General features: G+C 40.5%; 1 protein-coding gene across 2 annotated transcripts in view; it reads right to left on the bottom strand.

Moving 5' to 3' along the window:
• Positions 1-22,553, bottom strand: part of C7H3orf70 (chromosome 7 C3orf70 homolog) — a 125,806-nt gene that overhangs the window by 80,629 nt on the left and 22,624 nt on the right. For both annotated transcript variants that reach the window (XM_075180086.1, XM_075180087.1), the window contains exon 2: positions 19,479-19,734. In XM_075180086.1, the coding sequence (XP_075036187.1) occupies positions 19,479-19,662 (184 nt within the window). In that variant the 5' untranslated portion in view covers positions 19,663-19,734. The remainder of the gene's footprint in view (positions 1-19,478; positions 19,735-22,553) is intronic.

The raw sequence follows: 22,553 nt of genomic DNA, 5'->3' as shown, positions 1-22,553 counted from the left end.
TCGCGAGATTTGAATAAATACCAGCCTCCACTGCAATCCATCGCCATTTGACAGAGGGAGAGAGCAGGGTTAGGTAACACTGGCTATATCAGCGCAGGGACAGAGCAGTAATTGGACACATTATTGTTTCTATTCAATACCATTATAATCTTAATACCAGTTGTTACAGCAGTAAGAGGAGAAGAGAGGAGGGTTTTTGTTCAGTTTCTGGCACTCCAAGTGCTTTTGGGGTGTCCCCCATTCTTTTGCAGAAATTTTTCTGCCTGTCAAAAGTCCTATTTGGCAGCAGTGTCTAAAAAATATATTTAGCACTCCCAAGTGCTTTTGGGGTGTCCCCCATTCTTTTGCATAAATATTTCTGGCTGTCAAAAGTCATATTTGTCAGCAGTATCCAAAACAATTTGTAGCACTACAAGTGCTTTGGGCTCAGAATGGATTCAAAGAGGTCCACGTATGAGCAGAATGAGCAACCAGGTTCTGTCACCAGTCCTGATGGTAGTGTTCCCAGTACGTCATCTGGGAAGGCGATGTCAAACTACACAGTCTTTTGAAATCAGTCAAAAAAACACACAACGAAAAAAAAATTACCGTATTGAAGCGAAAAAGAAGTGTAACTGAGGAAAAGATAAGTGCCGATAAAAAAAAAATAGCCAACATGCCATTCTACACACGCAGTGGCAAAGAGAGAATGAGGTCATTACCTTTGTCTATTAGTGGCAGATCCAAAAATGTTACCGAGCCTACAAGTGGTGCACAACTACTGTTACGCCTCAAAGCTGAGCTGCAAGATAACAGTAAGGCATTAGAGGATAATGTTTGCTCTGAATCACAAATGACACCAATCCCTGTGGAGAGTCCATCCAACAGTGGAATGTCTAATCGTGAGCATTCTGTTAGTGTACCCATAAAGAGGGACCCTTTCAGCAGTTCTGCTTATGTGTGCCTGAACAGCCCGAATGTAGCCGGTGATACACAAATTGAGGATGCCACTATGGAAATAGAAGAGGATGAGGGGAAGATTTGTGTAGGAGACGAGGGCACTAATGACGATGTTGATGAGGATGAGGTTGTTTGTGTAAGTCCTGCACCAGTGGCAGCAGTTCTGCCACGTGACAAGAAAAAGGCCATTGTCATGCCAGGCCATAAAACAAAAAAATCCACTTCTTATGTGTGGAATTATTTGTACCCCAATCCAGACAACAACTATATAGCCATTTGTAGTGTATGTCAAGCCACAGTCAGTCGAGGGAGGGACCTTAACCATCTTGGAACCTCGTCTATGTTACGCCATTTGACGAGAGTTCATCGCAAAGTGTTGGGAACAGCTGAAAGTTCTTCCAAAAAAATTACAAGCACCCCATTTTGACGAACCGAATGTAATACGCTAATCATTCTGTTTCTAGTTTGTCACATAATGTGGATTATAGCAAATACTTTTTATAGCACTTCTTTTGTTCCCCTGCTCACCAGACTACAACTGCATTGTCCAATTACATGTGGCTAAGGGGACATTGTAGTTCAGTGTACATATGTATATTGTGTATTGTATATTGATGACTTGCAGTAAGGTTGCTATTCGTTGTCTTTAAAGTGAAGCCAGGGGGATTATGAGTAGGGATAAGGTTGCCATGTGCTGGAGTAAGAAAACTAATTAATATCCATTGTTCACACCAGACTAGTACAGACAGGCCTTCTAACAGGGGAGGTTCTCTGGAAGGACAGCTCATCTTCACTGCCCTCTCCAACCCCCATAGTCCAGCACTGACCAATGGTTTAGAAGAATAGACCCACGGGGTTGCATAGGGATGAAAAAGACTGTGGAAATTAGACCTGAGATATAAGGAGCAACTCCAGGGGGGAAGGGGGTTCATTCTGGAATGTCATTCATGAAGGTGCAAGATCTACTAGTTTTGAATTGTCGTTTTCTAACTAGCGTCTATATATGCAGCTGAGAGGGATCCATGGGTCTTGAAGTCTGGACAGCAGGTGACTATATCTCCTTAAGTTAGTGGGGTAAGGGACGGATAATGTGGTAAATCTGCCTGGCATTTATTTACTGTGTGTACATAACATTCTAGTGTTGTTTGTATGACAATAAATATACTATTGTATTTTTATAACTGCATTTTGCCTGAGTGACCATACGAATCCTAGAAGGTACTGGGTAGACTTCCCTGGCATAGGAAGGCACCCGTTGGTGGCCAGCCAGCGTGAAGTGGGTAGCACTGGGCCAGATAAACCCGGTATCTTCACACCATCATCAGCTAGGACCCTCCGCTCACCGACATCCCGACGACTACAAAATACACCCACCACACCATCCTCATCAATATCCTCAGTAGCACTCGGAGTTAGCCCTGCATCCCACTTATTAAGGCTGGATGACTCCTGCACTATTATTGATTCCTCTGAAGAAAGCGTTCGTCCCACTGCTGCTGCTGGGGGTGAATCGTCAGCCCAGATGAAGGCCAAGAAAAAGACCAGTCCTACATTTCAACAATTAACTGTGAAAAAATAATTTGCTAGGGGAAGCAAATATGGCAGCACTCACCCAGTCGCCAAACGAATCACAGACGCCATGGCTGCCATGTTAGTGTTAGATCTGCGTCCAATATCCACAATAAACGCAGCTGGTTTTTCACAGTTAATTGAGGTTTTGTGTCCGCGTTACAGAATTCCATCGCGACGCCATTTTTCCCGTAAAGCTATTCCACAACTCTACCAAAAAGTGTGTACAAATGTAGAGATTGCGCTGAAAAATGCCATTCTGCCCACTGTCCACTTAACCACAGATATGTGGACAAGTGGAAGTGGTCAAACCAAAGACTATATGACTGTGACAGCCCACTGGGTTGGTCATTCACCTTCACCAGCAGGAACAGCAGCAGCATGTACACCACTACGTAACATTTGTCACAGGCAGCAACTCTTTGTATCACCAGCTTCACTAACAGGCATACAGCTGACAATTTGTTACGCAAACTAAGAGATGTGATTGATACATGGCTTATACCACTTGGACTCTCCCCAGGATATGTCATTTCTGATAACACCAACAATATAGTGCAAGCATTACAGCTGGGTGATTTTCAGCACATTCCCTGTTTTGCTCACACCATCAACTTGTTGGTGCAGAGCTTTCTATGAAATAACCGTGAGGTGTAGGAGATGCTTTCGGTGGCCCGTAAGATTTCAGGCCATTTCAGGCATTCTGCCACAGCATGTACAAGATTGCAGCAGCTCCAAGAGCAGTTTAACTTGCCCTGCCACCAACTTAAGCAAGAGGTGGTAACTAGGTGGAATTCCACCCTTTACATACTGCAGAGGATGGAGGAACAGCCCAAAGCCATCCAAGCGTATTGCACAAGCCATGACATTGGGAAAGGAGGGGGCATGTATTTCACTCTTGCACTGTGGGGAATCCTTTCAGTGCTGTGCAAGGTGCAGAAACCATTTGAAGTTGTGACGTGTGAAGTGAGTGCAGATTGTGCTAGTTTGAGACAAGTCATTCCTTTAATTAGACTATTGGAAAAGCAGCTTGAGAAACTAAAGGAGGAGATGAAAGCAAGCAATTCCGCAAAGTATGTTGGCCTTGTCGATCAAGTACTTAATTCGCTTCACAATGATCCTCGAGTTATTAAGATCTTGAACTCGGATCAGTACGTTTTGACCACTGTGCTTGATCCAAGGTTTAAGACCTACATTGAGTCTTTGCTTCAAAATGAACAAGATGTGAACTTTTGCAAGGAGCTATTGCTCAGCAAGTTGTCCGCTGAACTGGGCCTTGGCTTGCAGAAGTGTCCTCCTTCAGTTTCTCAGGCAGCTGCTGCTCGTAAAAAATTGAATTTTCAAAAAAGAAGCAGGGAAGACGCAGAGGGCAGACCAGAACAGTTTAACATCTGGGCTGGTTTGAAGAATTTTTCTAAAAAATGCGTGACCTTGCCCATAACTCCATCCAATATGAGTATTAACATGCAAAAGATGGTGGAGGATTATTTTCAAGAGGTAATTGATATGGAAATGTCAGACAGTCCCTTTCCTTACTGGGAAGAAAAGCAGGCAATTTGGAAACCCATGTACAAACTTGCTTTGCAATACTTAAGCTGCCCACCCTCCAGTGTGTACTCTGAACGAGTGTTCAGCACAGCAGGGAACTTAGTCAGTGATCGCCGTAGAAGGTTACTTCCCAAAAATGTGGAGAAAATGATGTTTATAAAAATGAACTACATCTTCCACGAGGAAGGCCTTCACCATCCAAGACATCAAGCAGCGATGAATTGATAGTCTGTGATGATGACGTACACATTGATCAAGGCGAGGATGAAGCTCCAGATGATGACGATAACATCTTTTTAAAATTTTCTATGTAAGTGTAGGGTGCAATCTACCCCCAAAGAGGAAAGGGACTTGGGGCATTTCCATATCACGTCTTGAAAGGCTGCTGTTTGGGCAATTTCTCCTTAAGGGTAGGGTGTCATACACAGAGTGACCCCAAACTGTCTTTGTCCATTTCTCCTAATATTGTACAGTCTATAACGTCTGAATTTTTGGTATTTTGTTCAAGTGGAGGGGGGCCTAGAGAGACAGAAACCAAACTGGCTTTCTCCATTTCAATTAATATTGTACAGTCTATAACGGCTGAATTTTTTTGAATTTTCTACAACTGGAGGGGGGCCTAAAGAGACAGAAACCAAACTGCCTTTGTCCATTTCTTTACATATTTAAGTATAAGTGTAGGGTGTAATATACATCCAAAGACGATGGCTGCATTGCCAATATTCATAGATGGAGAGGAAGAAAATCTGGTTTGTGTGTCGAATTAATGAAGGCCTACCAGGAATTAAACTGTTTTTTGGATAATTTATTAGCTTTACAATTACATTACTTATCCAAGAAACAGGTGGAGCACTAAATTTGGTTATTTTAGGCCCAAAAACATTGATTTTTAAACAAAATAGCAAAATAAAACCAAACAAAACCAAAACACGACGGTAATCCAGATCCAAAACAAAAACCAAAACCAAAACACGGGGGTCAGTGAGCATCTCTAGTTATGACTCACATCAAATAGATGAGCACAAAATATATATTGTTTGACTGTCACCTAAAATCACAATTATGCAAAGACAGATCAGTCACACTATTACATTAATCAATTTATCTACAACACACAACATTTGAAAACATGTTAAAATAATATAACATATTTTGTGTGCAAGCAATATTTCACATTACTTTAATAAACACATAAATGTATATATATATGAACATATATATATATATATACATATACAAATAATTACTTGTATTAAATGATATAATAAAGGTTATATTGTAATGACAACCTTCTATACAAATAAAGGAACTGCTTATATAGAATATGAAGAACTGATGCAAACTCCCAGGTGGTGGACTCCTTATAAATCAGATGTTGCAGCATTCAGTAGAAGTAGGACCTCATATTGTGTGGACCTGTGAAGAGAACCTTTATTATATAATTTAATACAATTAATTATTTGTACTAGCTACAGGTGTCATTATACTGTAGTATATTGTCTAAACACAGGATTTCTAAGAAGTTTTAATTAAAACAAATGTTATACTTGTCGCTGACAAGTAAATAAAAGGGCGGGGCTGGGCATATCCCAGGAGCTAGGAGTTAGTGCATCTAAAACAATTACTGTTGGTGCCTCCATTGTGGGAGTATTATCTATTGATATTAATGGGTGCACATCTTGGCTCTTTAGAAGATCCTGTTTATGCATATATTTGCATTTCCTGATTTCTAAAAATGTAAATACCTGAAGCTGCTTCTCAATTTCAGTGCCTTGTACCTCAAGTAAGTTACTAGGTCCTAATGAATTAACATGCTGAATATTGGTTCAGCCCATAAATTGGCTGCCTCCAAGTGGATAGGTATAATTTACATGACTGGAACTCAATTTTGCATATAATAAAGAAAAAAATGCCTTAAACAGTGTTATTTTCCCTTTCGACTTAAGTCAACGACATATTGGCTTTCCCCAACCCAGAGTGCTTTGTTAGATGCTCTACAGAGTGACATTAGTACCACAACACCTGTGCTGAGATTAACAGTTTTCTAGGCACTGATTATCCCCTGAGAGATGCTACATGACAAACATCATTGTTATGACACCCCTTTCTCATTACCATTATTTTATCATTTCTTTTTTCTTGGTCTTTTAAAACACATTTTATGCAAACTAGAAAAACGCATTACTCTACTTTAAGCTGTGATTGAAGGTAAACAGGATTATTAAAAAAATACTTTCCCTTGAAGTCAGCAATTATGTAATACGCAAGAGACATTAGCTATCATTAGCTGCCTTCCCTGTGTATGTTTGGTATTAACTACTTATGCAATTCCCTTCTCCAGGATCAAGACCTTAACCACTCTGCTCCCAGAGGTACTCGTGCATACATATGTACAAGGCACACAATCACAGAGGCTGCAACATAATAATACTTGACAATATGCCAGCACTACACTGTATGAATCTCAATGGAGGGAGCATTTCAAATAAGCATATCTTTCACGTAAAGTACTCCTATGATCCACTTTTTGTCCCAGCAATTATCTCCTAGTGGGTGCGGCTACCATTCAGCTATTTGACACCATGAAACCTAATTTATCATTATTCGTCACCGCAGAGATTAAAATAGTAATAGTTTTATTGCTGCTTATTGCAGTGGCAAACATTCCTTTTTTGACCATATTTATAAAAAAAATAAAATACAAATCAGAGGCAGCCAAGTGTTATGCAGCCCCAGTGATACTGGCCAGGACCAGTATTACAACTTCACCTGCCCAGTTTCCTTCATTGTGCACATATACAAAGAAATCAAAAGCCCAGATTGAGCTTCCAATTCCACTGCTTTAAAATGAAGCAATTTTTTTTTACATAAAATATAGTGGTAGGCATAATATATAAGCTATATAATATCTACAGGGTTTCACTACATCCCCGTAAATAAATAATATTTCCAGGGGTGCAGGACAAGAACTGTATTTGATCAATATATTACTATTGCCAGTAGTTCCCTTTGGTTAATGCCATCCTAAGTGTTAACAGAACAGCCATCGCAGTTGTACAAGCATCGCTTAGTGCCGGTGGGGTTATCGCCACAGGTAACTCCTGTTAGTACATAGGAAAAAACAAGCTCTTTCCCCTGTAAAAAAAACAAAACTTTTCCACTGGCAGTTAGCAATTAGTTTCCACTGTATTAGTAATAATAGCAATAATAGAACAATTTCTAACTCCTGCACATGTCTTGTACAGTAGATTGAAAAAAAATAGCAGAAGATGTAGAGAAACTAACTGTTTCGGATATTTCTGGAAACAAATATAATTTGAGCAATGTTTTGGCCATATATTTCTATGTACTATTGTTAAATTTAAAAACAAAAAACAATAATATTTTAAAGTAATTCTGCAAATTACTTGGTGACATATTTTCCAAAAAGAAATGGAATATTTTGATAACAGAGTCACAAAGTTTTAATAAATATTAAAGTGTTAGCACACCAGAAAACTACTACGGAGCAAACCAGGGAACACAGGACAGATTTATACTAAACTTCAAAAATGGAGAAGCGGAGATGTTGCCCATAGCAACCAATCAGATTCTATCTATTATTTATCTAGTACACTCTAGAAAATGAAAGCTAGAATCTGAATAGTTGCTATAGTGAACACCTCCAATTATCCTTTTAAAGTAGGCCGGATTTGGCATAAACCCATCGCTGCAAAATTGCGGCCTTATATGAGCACTTTGAGGTGCACTTATCAAGATTATTATTTTATTATTATTATTATTTATTTATAAGGCGCCACAAGGTTTCCGCAGCGCCGAACACAGTACAAACAATGGACAGTACAGGGAATAACAGTACAGAACAATAAACGAGTAATACCGAGACTTCAGATGCTCCAGGAAAATCAAGAATATTGAGGTTGGAGCAGAAGAGAAGGTAGAGAGACAGGAGGGAGAAGGGCCCTGCTCATTAGAGCTTACATCCTAAAGGGAGGGCAACAGACAATTGGCACAGAGGGAGTCAGAGGAGGGGAGCAAGCGCACCCTTTTCAAAGGAGGATCTAGGAGATGAGAGCGAGCATGGAAAGAGGGTTAAGTGGAGGGCTGGTAAGCCTTGAGGAAGAGATGAGTTTTGAGTGCCCGTTTGAAGGAGCACAAGTTAGGGGATAGACGGATGGAGTGAAAGAGGTCATTCCAGTGCAAGGGGGCAGCTCGGGAGAAGTCTTGAATTCTGGAGTGGGATGAGGTTATTAGAGTGGAGGAGAGGCGACGGTCATTGGCCGAGCGCAGGGAACGGGCGGGAGTGTGGATGGAGAGGAGATTGGAGATGTAAGGGGCAGTAGACTGGGAGAGGGCCTTGTAGGTGAGGGTAAGAAGTTTGAAAAGAATTTGATAGGGGAAGGGGAGCCAGTGAAGGGCAAGGCAGAGAGGGGAGGCAGAAGAGGAGCGGCGAGAAAGGAAGATAAGCCTCGCCTCCGCATTAAGTAAAGAACGGAGGGGGGCAAGGCGAGAGCGGGGGAGGCCGGTGAGGAGAAGATTGCAGTAGTCCAGCCGGGAAATGATGAGCGCGTGGATAATAGTTTTGGTTGCTTCATTAGATAGGAAGGGCCGGATGTGGGCAATGTTACGAAGTTGAAAGCGACAGGATTGCGCAAGAGATTGAATGTGGGGGGGTAAAAGAGAGGGTGGAGTCGAGGGTAATGCCCAGGCAGCGTAGTTGGGGGACGGAGGAAATGGTGGAGTTAATAGTGATGGAGAGATCCAGATGGGATAAGGACTTAGACGGAGGGAAAACAATAAGTTCTGTTTTTTCAATGTTAATTTTGAGAAAGCGAGAGGACATCCAAGAGGAGATGGCAGAGAGGCAGTCAGATACACGAGAGAGGAGGGGAGGGAAAAGATCAGGAGAAGAGATGTAAAGTTGAATATCATCGGCGTATAGGTGATACTGAAGGCCGAATGAGGTGATGAGAGCACCAAGAGAGGAAGTATAGAGTGAGAAGAGTAGAGGGCCAAGAACAGAGCCCTGAGGGACTCCTACAGGGAGGGCAGAGAGGGGGGAGGATGAACCGGACATAGATACAGAGAAAGAGCGGTTGGCGAGATAGGAGGTGAACCATGTAAGGACAGAGCCAGAGAGACCGAGAGAGTGAAGTGTCTGCAAGAGGAGGGGGTGGTCCACGGTGTCAAAGGCTGCGGATAGGTCCAGGAGGATGAGCAGGGAGAAGTGACCCCTGGATTTAGCAGAGAGGAGATCATTTGTTACATTGGTCAGGGCAGTTTCAGTAGAGTGGAGGGGGCGGAAGCCAGATTGAAGAGGGTCAAGGAGGGAATTGTCAGAGAGGTGACAAGTGAGCCGGTTGCAAACAATACGCTCGAGAAGTTTAGAGGCGTAGGGGAGAAGAGAAATGGGGCGGTAGTTGGCGAGTCTGGTGGGATTGAGATTAGTTTTTTTTAGAATAGGAGAGATGAGGGCATGTTTGAAGGAGGAGGGGACAGTACCAGTGGAGAGAGACAGGTTGAAGAGGTGAGCTAAGTAAGCGCAGACGGCGGGGGAGTAGGAGCGAAGAAGGTGAGAGTGAGAGGGGATGGGATCTAGGTGACAGGTAGAAGGGGGAGAAGAAAGAATGAGGGAGTGGACTTCATCGCCCGTAGTAGGGCGGAAGGAGTCCCAGGGTGGGATAAGGGGAGAGGGAGGAGCAAAGAGAGGGGCCGGAGAGGAAGGGGATGAGGATATATCGAGTCGGATAGACTCAATTTTAGAGGAGAAAAATGAGGCAAAATCTGTAGCAGAGAGGGAGAGTGGGATAGGAGGAGGGGGAGGGGTGAGGAGAGAGGTGAATGTGGCAAAGAGGCGACGGGATTAGAGGACTGAGAAGAAATGAGGGACTTAAAGAAGATATGATCTGAACGTATATTGATGCAGCCAGAATAAAGATACTGCAGTCATCAGTAATAACTTGATCATGATGACTGCTGTACCTTTATTTGTAAAAAAAACAAACTAATTAAATAAATTTTAAAAGATCGACTGCCCCTTCCAAAATAAATAACTGGCTCTAGTGATACAGTCTGGATCAGTTACCGCTAAAACAGGGAGAAAACAAGTCTGGAATCATACTGCAAAATATAAAATAAAACATTCCCCAAAAGCTTGCTTGCTTGTATCTAAATCAAGAGAAAATATTATTTCTTTGCTCCTGAAGTAGTCCAATTGACATAAATATAAAAAGCCATAAATGACGAGACTTGCTCATTCTGAGTTCAAGCATCATATAATGCATAAGAGTAAATAAAAAGAAACTTGCTTCTATCTAATCCTTGTTCAGAGTTTGTAAGTTTTTGATAAGTCTGTGATGACAAACATGATATCTTTGGGTCGAAGCCTAAATGGGTGCCCCCCATGGCTGACACAAAGAAAGCATGATAAAAATTATCTTATTTTATTATAGTGCCCCAAAACAGCCAATTAACCTACTAGTATGTTTTTGGATTGTGGGAGGAAACCGGAGCACCAAAGGAAAACCCACACAAACACGGGGAGAACATACAAGCTCCACACAGATAAGGCCATTGTCTCTCTATAAATGTTATTGTCACTTTGTTTTTGCTTAGCTTCTGGGCAGCTTAACCTGCTTAAAAGGGACATGTCATGCGAATTACATAGTAAGATCACCTCTACTTTCTATTTCCACATGTCATTGTATGTAATCTATCTGTAGCATGAACCTGATATTCATTGTTTTATTAATGTAGGGAGAACTGTAAATTAAATACTGAATAAATATCCAAATTCAGTGAAATTACATTGAGATTATGTCTTGTGCTTTTTATACAGGTGTTCAGATGTTTATTGCCAACATTTCAGGACTATGTGTCATCAATAAACACAGCTGGGGTTTTCATAAAGTCCAGGGGGTAAATGTATCAAAGATGCGAGTTTCCAGTGCGTTTAAAAAGTGGAGCTGATGCCTATAGCAACCAAAAAAATTCTAGTTACTATTTATTTAATACATTCTACAAAATGATAGCCAGAATCGGATTGGTTGTTATAGGCAACAGGTCCACTTTTCAAACTCACCGGAAACTCGCAGCTTGATACATTTACCCCATGGACTTCACAAATGGGAGATGGGGCAACATACAGAAAAACAAATAATAAAATAACAATAATGATTATACAATAAACTAAATGCATATGAAATAGCTATAAAGAGGCCCTCAAGATTCAATGTAGAGTTGCTACAATGTAACAATGACTACCAAGTGATGTGACATTGTTGAGGGATAGCTTGATGCTACTAAGGAGGATTATACTTGCAACATTGAAGATCCTTGAAGTTAATTAAGTCCCTGATGTGAAGACAATTCAAGGCCAAGCTTTTAACCTTTTTCGGTCTGGACTTAAATTACATTGGTGGATCAACCATTGTCAAAAAAATGTTTAAGTAATAATTAGCCCTATTTGTTGATGTAATCAAATTAAGAATATAGCTAAAATATAAAATGAAAAATAATGTGGCTTCTTATATACAATAATAATATTAAAACATAATTACTTCATTAATCAGATCAGATTTGCAAAACAAGGATGATAAAAACTCACTTTATACAGCTTGGTGACCAATGTTTTGTGACTTGACCCATAGGGTTAGCATTGTTGATGTAGGGCATACTGAAAGCTTAAACGTGTCATGATAAACTACCAGGTGCCTTGCTACTAGATGTGTTTAGTCACATGAAACATTTATGCTTTTTTGAAAGAAAATGCTAGGGGTTTTCAATGACAGCAATTTTACATCTAGAGATTGTAACAATCATGGCAAATGGCATCCTATTAAAGATCAGGTTCAGATTGTGCCTGCATTATTATTGTGTTACTCTGCATCTAAATACATACATATGCTTTAATACTCATATGAAGCATAGCGATAACACAAATATAGGGTCTACTTTAGTACCTATTATAGTCTGTTACATTTCAATATATTTTATTATGATTTAAAATGAAGCTTATCATTTTGTAGATTATGATAACTGTCTTATGTTTTTACTTTTAGATCTTAACAAAAAATGTATATTAAAATTTTGTGGATTTTTTTTAAACATGTTGCTGACACTCCCCCTACTCTGTATATCGCTGTTATGGAAATACCATGTTTATGTTCTCAGGATTCCATGCACCCCATTGAGACTGACTATAATTCCATTTCTCTGTTAGATGCTTGTAGTAACAATTATATTTTACTTTACTGTGTTATACTTTGCCAACAGGACTGGCAGTGGAATGAGCAGTTAAATAAGAGCTGGCTGCCTAAACATCAAGTCATTTATTTGGATAATCTACGTTTCTACAAAGCCTTGAATACATGATTTTAGATGCCGTCACAATGCACTACATTTAATACCTGAAAGGTTGTAAATGTGTCTTTATTGTAAGAATTATGATAATTACACAGATATGCACAATTCCCAAATAATAGGCTAAACAGCAACTCAAAGAATTCAACCAGCTAGTATATTGCAAGAGTCAGAACATGCTAATTAGTTAAATTAATACATACGGTTCAAAGAACTGATGAACATAACTGCCCAGCGCTGTTGTCACAATAACATTATTCTCCTCCTGTGTAATTTGTACCCAGAATGTATTCAAACACACTAGTTCCTAGAAAGCACACCTAATAACAAATCATGACCAGTTGCACAGTTTCATGCCTGGTCCTGATGCAGATTCCCCTGCATGGTGCAGGTAGGATAAAGATCAGGTTAAAGAGGAAAGGAAATACTGCTCCACGTGTGCAGGCTGATAAGGAAAAGGTCAAAAAGAGGTAAACGGTCATTTTTTTGTAGGACCAACACACTAAAAAGTGCCTGGTAGATGTATACTATCTTTGATCTCACTAATTCAGGCATCTGATATGTCAGTTAACAATATAAATTAATTGCCTGACTAAGAATAAATAAGGTTCACTGCAGAGTGTCCTTGACAGTGTTCTTGATCAACATGCTTGACCAGAAATTGTCTATCTCACATTCACGTGGCACTTTTATATGGGAGTAGCAGAATTTAAAGTAGTAATATCAGCTTTATTTCAAACATTTTATAAGCATGCAATGCTTTCTAATAGTCTTTAGGGCTTGCTGTGTGTTTTGTGGTAAATGGAAATGTTTCCCACAGTCACAAAAGCTCCTTAGACAGCAAAGCAATCCCACATACTGAAGAGGAGGGGAAAAAGTATAGTCCAACATCACAAATATATTCTAATTTAAGGGTATCTCCACCTACCTAGATATTGCCTGCAAGAAGTACAAATAAAAATGCTAGTACTCATCTCCAGCTGCCGCCCACCATAGGTTCAAACAATGGAGCATCACATCACTCCTGGCACCTGCGTTTTCCTTGTACATTGCTGCGTGGAAGCTAAGTGCATTTTGGATTATAATTTGTTGTCCTTTCCTTCCATATACAGATTGGAGAATGGCACTGGGCTATGAATACCAATGAGACGAGACTAACGCTCAATACATGCAATTCAAAGCATTATATTTTTACAGAGAATTTCTAACAGTACATTATTAACAGATGCTTACATGGTTAAACATCTCAAGCAGTAGTTGTCAGTGACTCCACAAAAAGCATTATTAAGAACCTGTAGTCTGGAACTTGCCATTGTGAAAAATACACTTGATTAAACCATAGATATTTAAAAATAGGCCATCTCGGCATATGGGTAAACTTTTTCACACTATTTAACAGCTGCTGCATTGTGTCTATGACCTCTACTAGTAGTGAAACAGTTAATGTATGACAAACTCTCTTCTCTTCCCTTTAATATGTGAATTGTTTTTCAAGGCTTTGCCTTTATATAGACTACAAAGAAACACAAATGTAATCACTTGACAGGATGTTATGAAATACCCTTCCATAAACATTTTATAAACTGGTATTTAATTCATGAGCTTTTCAGCGCAGAAATAAGAACCTTCCTTTATAATGTACCAAATCTCATAAAATGTTAACAGTTTTTAAATTCTTTGTGCATTTTTCAGTTCCTTACGACTATTTAATAATCTGCTGCAGATTGCTATAACAATAAAATCGGGACTTTTGTAAAACGTACAATATTTTTTCATATAATTGGCAACTATGGGTAAGGATGTCTATTTCTGACTAAACAGTACATAACATTTTTTGATAAATATCAAGTTAACCTATTGACCCCTTATCTGTTTCCTCCCCTTTCTTTGGTTAGCATTGTGATATCTATAAAAGGGATAATCACTACTTTAGTAAGTACAATGAGTGGCACTTCTATAAAAGTACACAATTGATGAACTATTTCTCCTGTACTAGAACTCATTATTTTGTTGTTCCTCTTTAATTACTGCTAGAATTTGTTTGTCATTTATTGATTACATTAAAAATAAGAACAAGGAGTCATTGACATGACTTGTATTGCATTGGACGAAGAGCAAAATGCATCAAATTGTACGTACAGAGACTAGAGCTGATCTCAAGCACCACAGAGGTAGCGGCGAATCACAGGGGGTTCAGGGCTGTGCACGTTTGTGTGCCTAGTCCACACTATCAAAGAACTCCCTTAAGCCTCCCAACTACACACATTGGGCAGTGCACCATATTGGCCCACAAATACATATACTCACACAAATGTAGAGGCATCACATTACAACAGAGCTTTTGTGCTATGGGTTTGCACTTTTGTTTAAATTAAAGTCCCTTAAAGCCCAGAACTTGAATTTTCAGATATGAATACACTGTTCAGTGTTAACATTCCACTGCAGCTATTTTAATTAATTAAAACATTATCTCCCTACACCAATACAGACAGCTGTAATTTTTCTTTCATCTACAGGAAAGTGATCGGATGAGACCTGAAAAAGGCCAAAAAAGATGACACCGAGTTGCTGCGTCACATTTGTATGGATCAACGAATCCACAATCTGCATTTCTATAAAGCAAATTTCCATAAGTGTCAATGGTTGTCAAGCACCTCCCTTGTAACAGGGCAACTTGCTGCAGTGGACTGACTAAAGAGTATGTTAGCCATATTTAGATAAGTATAACTATTGCAGTTATTTGATATTTATTAATGTAAAATAGAGGCTTCTCCTTTAAGTAACATATCTGCTTTACTACTTTCGCTTCTATGCGTTTTGGCTAAGATCAAGTGAGTACCTGTCTGAGTAGGGATTCCTGCACCTGAAAGGGCCATGGGAAAGCTTGGTCTGGCCAGAAGGCCGGTAGCTTGAAAGCCTTGAAATAGTGCCCCTGGAGTGGTGACCCAGAGGTGCCGGAAATCACCTGAGGCCTTGTCACCCTCACTTGACACGATGGCACTGAGCACGATCTCACTTTCAGCTACCACCTCTCCTTGCCCCGGTCTTTTGGCCAGGCAGGGATAATATTTAACATCTCGGCCGAAAGGCTGGGGCCGCTATGCACGGCACTATTTATTTTCTTCACTGTTTTGTCACTTTGACTTATTTTTATGTTTTTTTTCACTTGGATTTGATGGGTGTGCGGCTTCCCTTATGGGACCCAGATCCCCTACGATCTAGGGGAGGTGGTGTGGTCCCAGTGGCTCCCACCTCCCTGAACCCCTCTGATGTCTCCCCTTCTGGGGGGAGGCAGAAAAACTGGTGCCAAGGGGTAAAATCCTTGGCAAAAGGGATCCCCTAGCCTTGTGGCGAACGGGGTCTGAAGACCCTTGCCCCTTAAGGGTCCTTATGGATCCGGGGGTCGGGGATCAAGGGACCCTTCCTCTTTTGAGGAGGGTCTGAACCCACAACCCTGTACACGTTTTTTATTTGGGTTTTCTCACTTATTTTTTTGAGCACTGGGACACGAAAGCACGCTTAAGGCTTTCAATAAAAAAAAATAAAAAAAAATAAAAATCTGCTTTACTACTTTACCTTGAACTACATAACTGGAATGCTAGTAATTCACTGCAGAGGCAAACGGAAGCTTGTGCTAAAATGCTGAATTCTATAACACTGAGCTGCCAAGGGGTTAAATGTGGCCTCTAGTTCTAGGGAGTTCATTAGGAAATAAGATCTTATAACAAGCAGCATTACAAGCAGCAAATTGATGGATACTGCGATAGTCTAATAGAAACCATTTGTGTCAGCAAAAGATTTTGTGTCAGCTGAGGAATTTCCTGGCATCTTCCCATCAATGATTCTAACCCGCTCAGAGAAGGCACGCAATTAAGGGCAAAAGGAGGGGCAGGTCTCATCCACTAGAAAGATTTGGTCTACAACCTCATTGACTTTTACACCAGAGCCAAGGTCATAAGGTGCTATCAAACCACAGCATTCTCACCAGAAAAAAGGAAAATGGAAGGGAAAATAACTTTTCAAAATGACTTTAAAAATTAAAATTGTTCCCTTTCAAAATATGTACTGATCTGTCAGACAGGAAAACCTTAAATGATACCTAACGCAAATCTCTTTGTGTGCATGATACCATTTGCACAATCTATCTTGCAGCACTTGCCTGTCCCAGTTTAACCCCCTCTTCTCTAAAGAAGACTGTACAATAGTTGAAATATGTAGCATTGATTCTGGGAATGTGCCCAGTGTTCTCTAGCTGTTCTGATAACAGGGCACATATGGCGTGCTTGTCACTAAGCAATGAACAGCCATATGTAGCGTGGGAAGTCTGATCACTACAAAATATCTAAGCACCCACACTGTGATCTTCTTTGGTACTGTGGAACTAATATATTTTGGTGTCTATATATACACACATTAATATATACATACACACATTCTACCTGTCATTTGGGAAGCATCAGCACATTCCTTTTAGCTTTACAATTGCAACAAATGCCACGTAGGTCTGTGACACATATTTCACAAAGATACAGTGGGAGCTCACAGTCATGGGACAAATACATAATTCATATGCACACACGTCTTTGAAAGATTTCAAAGACAATTGATAGATCAAATACACGTACTTCTCAATTTCTCTTGCAGGGATACTTTCACCTTTATCGACCTTAATAGACAAATCACCAGAGCAATGAACTAAACTACATTAGCACTTGTTTTATTTCAGCATAGGGAGGCTGTTTGCTGATGATCACAGCCTAAAGCCTTTAGGGAATTAATCCAATAAACCAATAACTTAACATTTACAGTATGGGGCATCATTCCATGAATTATCCACATCTATCTCAATAATAGTGGTTCATATAGTTGTCCTCAGTCAATAACAGGGTTTTATATAGTAATTATCAGGTAATATAATTGCTTATGTGTTTATCAGGGTTTTTTTTTACCACTTGTAAGCAACAAGATGCTTTACAGGGGCCTTACAAAAAGTGGTCCATAGTCTAGCAAGAAGGCCCCACATTATTTCTAAGAAGCATCAACTCACAGCGCTTGCATGAGGCCCAAACATCATGTTAGGCTGTGGCTGGACAGTCAAATTAGTGAGGAGATGTCACCATACAACAATGGACTAATCTGCTGTAAACCTGTAGACTAGGTAATACATTGCTCCCACTCCATTGTAAGAATTACGTGACTGATAACCAAAGAAGGGAAATTGAGGTAAATGGAGACACATCTTCCCCGACATTTTAAAACATCCTGCTTACATTTTACAAGGTTAGTCTTATAATCTAGACTGAGGAATTCTGTGCCTCCAGATGCTGCTGAACTAAATATTCTGGCTGGCAGAACATTCTGAAATGTGTTGAAAAATGTCTGGAAAGCCCAGGTTACCCACTCCTATAGGCATGCTGTTAAATGATTATCTTTGTTGTTATGGACACTGCTGTGGTTTGTCCATAACAGAACTAACCCTTTAAGGGAGAACAAAGCTGTCATTTTATCTGTTGCCAAACTGTGGCCCTCAATTACCACAAACAATGTGGTGTCTAGATATTCTGCCCATAGCACATAAAAAGGAATGCCTACTCTCTGCTTTCACGAAACAACTGTGTAGATTAGAATAGTGCACCAGTTTAGGTAGAGGCGGCAAAGTCTAAGGCAACAGCTTCACTTTTCAAAGCCGCCGGAAACTCGCAGCTTGATGCATCTTGCAAAACTGTAGATGGTACATCACCACTTTCAGTTAACAAACCTTTTCTGTTTTTTGCCTAAAATACTTCTCGGTTTAGCTTAATTTATAGCTTAAATAAATCTTAAGGTGACTTTATTACATGTGGCATTTTTATCTTTTTGAAGTTGTTTTACATTGGGCAAAGTGCACCTAGAAATGTTCTTCCCAGTAGAATTGCATTTAGAAAGCGCAAAATGTGTCACATTAAAATTACAGGACAAGTTGCCCTCTGCACCAGTGCAATGCTGATGCAAAAGTTGTTTTGCAAAGGGAAATGGCTGTGGCACACCCAGAAGGTTTTATACACTGAGACTTGGTTCTTTGAGTTTAACTTGGATGTTCTTTTACTGCCTAGTTAGAATATGTCCTTAATAGTACAAAGCGGAGCATCAAAACACTACACTGTATGTAATTATACCTTTATGCCTTGCTGGGAATTCAAACACATTGCAAGTGTTGTTTTATTATTTAGATTAGCAATTTCAATAAATCCAGTAGATGCCATTATATGAATCCAATTCTGTGAAAAATGTGAAACTAGATCACTAACATAGCTCTTAATATTTGAATACAATGTCATACTTTGCTACTGGTTATTTTGAAAATGTTCACTTTTAATAAATGTTAACGTAAATAACATATAGAACAACCAAAACAGATATATTCATAGTCAGATAAGCATAAAAGAGTACATAGTAGTGGCATTATGCAATTGTGTATACATACAGAATAATAGCAGATACTAAGGGGTAAATGTATAAAGCTGTGAGTTTCCTCCGGCTTTGAAAAGTGGAGCTGTTGCCTATAGCAACCAATCACATTCTAGCTGTCATTTTGTAGAATGTACTAAATAAAGGATAACTAGAATCTTATTGGTTGCTATAGGTTACATCTCTACTTTTCAAACCCGCCGGAAATATGCAGCTTGATACATTTACCCCTAAGCATTACATTCAGTGTGTAGAACAAGGAGTTGCACTGTGCAGCTGTTCATACAAGTTGAATAAGATTAGATACTGAGAATTACATTGTATACATAAAGGGCTATTTTGCACCTATGTTCCAAATAGAAAAGAGAGATTATTATATACAAATTTAAAAAACGATAAATGGTGGAGTACAACACCTTAAATGTTTAACATGAATTCTAAACAATTCTGATAGCACATTTTGGCAGATGCCAGATTTTATAGATGTCCCACACATCTAAATCTGGTCACAGAAAGGCGGATCCCCTTTGTAGTACTGCATTTGAGTTTTTAGAGGTTCATATCACAACCTGCAGAGTAAAATGTAATAAAGGCACATAATAATATAGACTTACAGTGGCACCAGCCCAAGTGACAGCACCAGTGGAGTCTGAAGCACTTGCCATGACTGTGGGTGGCACAGATGGAGAGCCCATCACAAGGCTTGAAATCAGGTCTTCCAGCACAGCTCCTGGCCAAAGCTTGCGCTTCATCCACCTTATCATTCTTCAGGCACTTTTGGGCAGCCGTGGCTGTCATCTCTGCCTGAAAGCCTGATCAGCAGGCAGGGAGAGATGTGCCGATTGCTGGTTGAACAGAGAATGCCTGGAACTGAATTAAAAAGCTGTTTCAGTAAAAGCTGGCAAACCAATATGAAAAGTCACACCATACTGTTACAGATTCACAAGTTAACAGAAACAAGAATATTGAAAAAAAGATGTAAACCCCACACCCAACATGACAAGACACTTACTGGGCACCCTTTGAAGACACTTTCCAGCTCTAGGGGTAGAGCTGAGTTGACAAAACCGGGGTATGATACATTTACCCCTAGAGTCTTATTACTGAGAATGGAGGTGAAAAACAGAATGGTAATGCAGAACAAAGTGAGTAGTTGCCTCTTTTATCTAGCAGTTTTCTGACATTCTCACAGTGACAACTACTTGGAAGAATGTGAGATGACAAGAAACTAAACGACTCTATTCCAGAATCTGTGTGCAGAATAAAGGCTTACATTTATTGGTAAATTAAACATGGCCACAATAACTTAATAAGCACATCATAAGCTTTGAAACCTGAATATGAAAAAAGAGATATTCTAATAGAGGGACAAGCTCCTTGCTGTAGCTGAACTGCCTAAACACTGCATGGTTGTCCATCCTTGCTACAAAATCACGCTAAACATTTCAATTCAATGTTGTCAAACCATCATTTCACTTTCAGGAGAATGAAAGACAATTGTATAGAAAAGTGCAAAATGTAGGAACTAGCATCAAATTAAGAATAAAAAAAAGTATTTTTTGACGCTACATGTCTGTTTTTCTCCAACTGCACTAGTCTTTAATGGTGTCTTTTGTTAACGTGTAAATGATTACTCTGGAAGATGGACAGATCAGGGCATTCCCTATAATTAGTGTCTAGCTATGTAATTTTGAGCACTACAATGAGGTGATATGGAGTTTCAAAAAACAGTCCACATTGTATGCCCGTGATAATGATTTTTTTTTTGCACTTCTTCTACAAGTGTAACACCAGTGTACAAGAGGATTGCAAGTCCACCTCAGCAAATGGGAATATTTATCAACATTGAGAACCTAAGCTTGTGCCGTGCACATAAGCAGGGCCGGATTAAGAGAATGGAGGCCCCTGGGCTAAGGGGGCCTCCACTCCCCGTGAGGGCCCCCCCCCCGGTGAGCCGAGCCCCCTTCCTCGGCACTTACCTCCTTCTCCTCCTTCCCCGTCGCGCTGTACGCTCTTTACTGAGGAGATCTCGTGAGAGTGAGACTCACGAGATCTCCTCAGTAAGGAGACTACATCACGACGGTAAAGGACCGCAGTGAAAGTGCTCAGCAGCATTGATCGCGCCGGGGGCGCCCTCTGGATGCCCGAGGCCACTGGGCTGTAGCCCAGTTAGCCCTAGGGTTAATCCGGCCCTGCACATAAGCAAATGCAATGGCATTGCAACACACAAATGTGCCACCCAGTCACAAATGACTCAAAATGTTTAATCTGAATAAAAAAATAGTAGATTACAGAATGCTGGTGGATATATGCTATGTACAACTCATACCTCTCATAGAATCCATGCAAATACAGCTACATAATGTCTAAAATAACAGCAGGATACTTTAAAATGAATTGGCTATTCAAACTAGTTGGGAATGTTGTCATAGTTTAAAAAATAAACAAAAAAAACCACTGCAGGAATGTCAACCCAGTGATCCTTCCTTGAAATCTTATCTGAAGCATATGCATAACAATTTATTGTGCAGTCCAAGATATGATATTGGGAAATTGGAGAACGAGCCAAAACACAGTACAGTTGCATACAATACAGTGCTAGATAATAATGGAATGTCTCTCTCCAGTGTTCCAGCTTCAGATGGGAGATCGGGATGAAAGTTCAGGAAAATTCTGGGTATAAAATAGGAATACTGGAATACTGACTGAGCACTAATTGAATATGGTCTCAGCACTACCCATTTTATGTTCTGATCCCCCACTAGTTAATTTATTAACTGAAAGGGCTGCCATGTAAACAGTGTTTCTCTGAGGTCAATTTCTCTTGAAGGTATTCTGTAGGGAGTAGATAATTTTTTTTTAGCAAACTTTCTGTCACGTGACCATGAAAATGAACCCACGTTCCCGTATTGGCGCTGCTACTACAGGAGGCGCAGAGTCTAAACGTGACCCTGGGACCCCCGCAAGGAGGTTTGGACTTTGTGGCAGGGACACGCAGGTCGCGGCCCTCCCAGGTAGCCACCAGACGGGCGGCGAGAATGAATGGTCGTACAATCCGGGTCGAGCCTTGCAGGTATATGGAAGCCAAAGGGGAAGACAGATCCGGAGTCAGGGATAGCCGAGGTCAAACCAGGAGTTCCAAAGTATGCCAAGAGAAGTAACCGAGAGAGAAGTCAGGAGAACCGGGTCAGAAGCCAAAGGAACAGTCAGGATTCAGGAGAATAGATATAGGTGCTGGAGCAAGGGGGACCTTGATACTCTGGCACCAGGAGGGTGCCAGAGCCTCCCTTAAATGGACAGAAATTGCCTCTCATTGGTGGCAGTGGAGTCGGCAGTCAGAATTAGCTGACCGCCGACAGGAAGCAGAGCCGAGCGTCTCGTTGCTAAGGCAACGTTACGACTCTGCGCATGCTCCGGCGGTCGCCGGGTATAGTCGCGTCCCGTTGTCTAGCAAAGGGAAGCAGAGGGGCAGAGAAGGAAAGAGCCCGTCCCCTGGCACTTCCTGTCAGTGCGGGCGCCTGACACTTTCTCACTTTAACTAGCAGAACTGTAGGTGTCCCTTCACTGTGTACTAAGCAGTGAAGTCTCTAACACACACAATGACTGGACATTGCTCTGTGCAATCAGAATCTGAGTTAGAAACTAACCCCCTCTGATGTCAGAAGAGAACAGCAGCACATGAAGCACTG

The sequence above is a fragment of the Mixophyes fleayi genome, chromosome 7 (assembly GCF_038048845.1).
Source record: "Mixophyes fleayi isolate aMixFle1 chromosome 7, aMixFle1.hap1, whole genome shotgun sequence".
Classification (NCBI taxonomy): domain Eukaryota; kingdom Metazoa; phylum Chordata; class Amphibia; order Anura; family Limnodynastidae; genus Mixophyes; species Mixophyes fleayi.
Note: the sequence above shows the minus strand (reverse complement) of the source record. Positions and strands in the feature narration are given on the sequence as shown.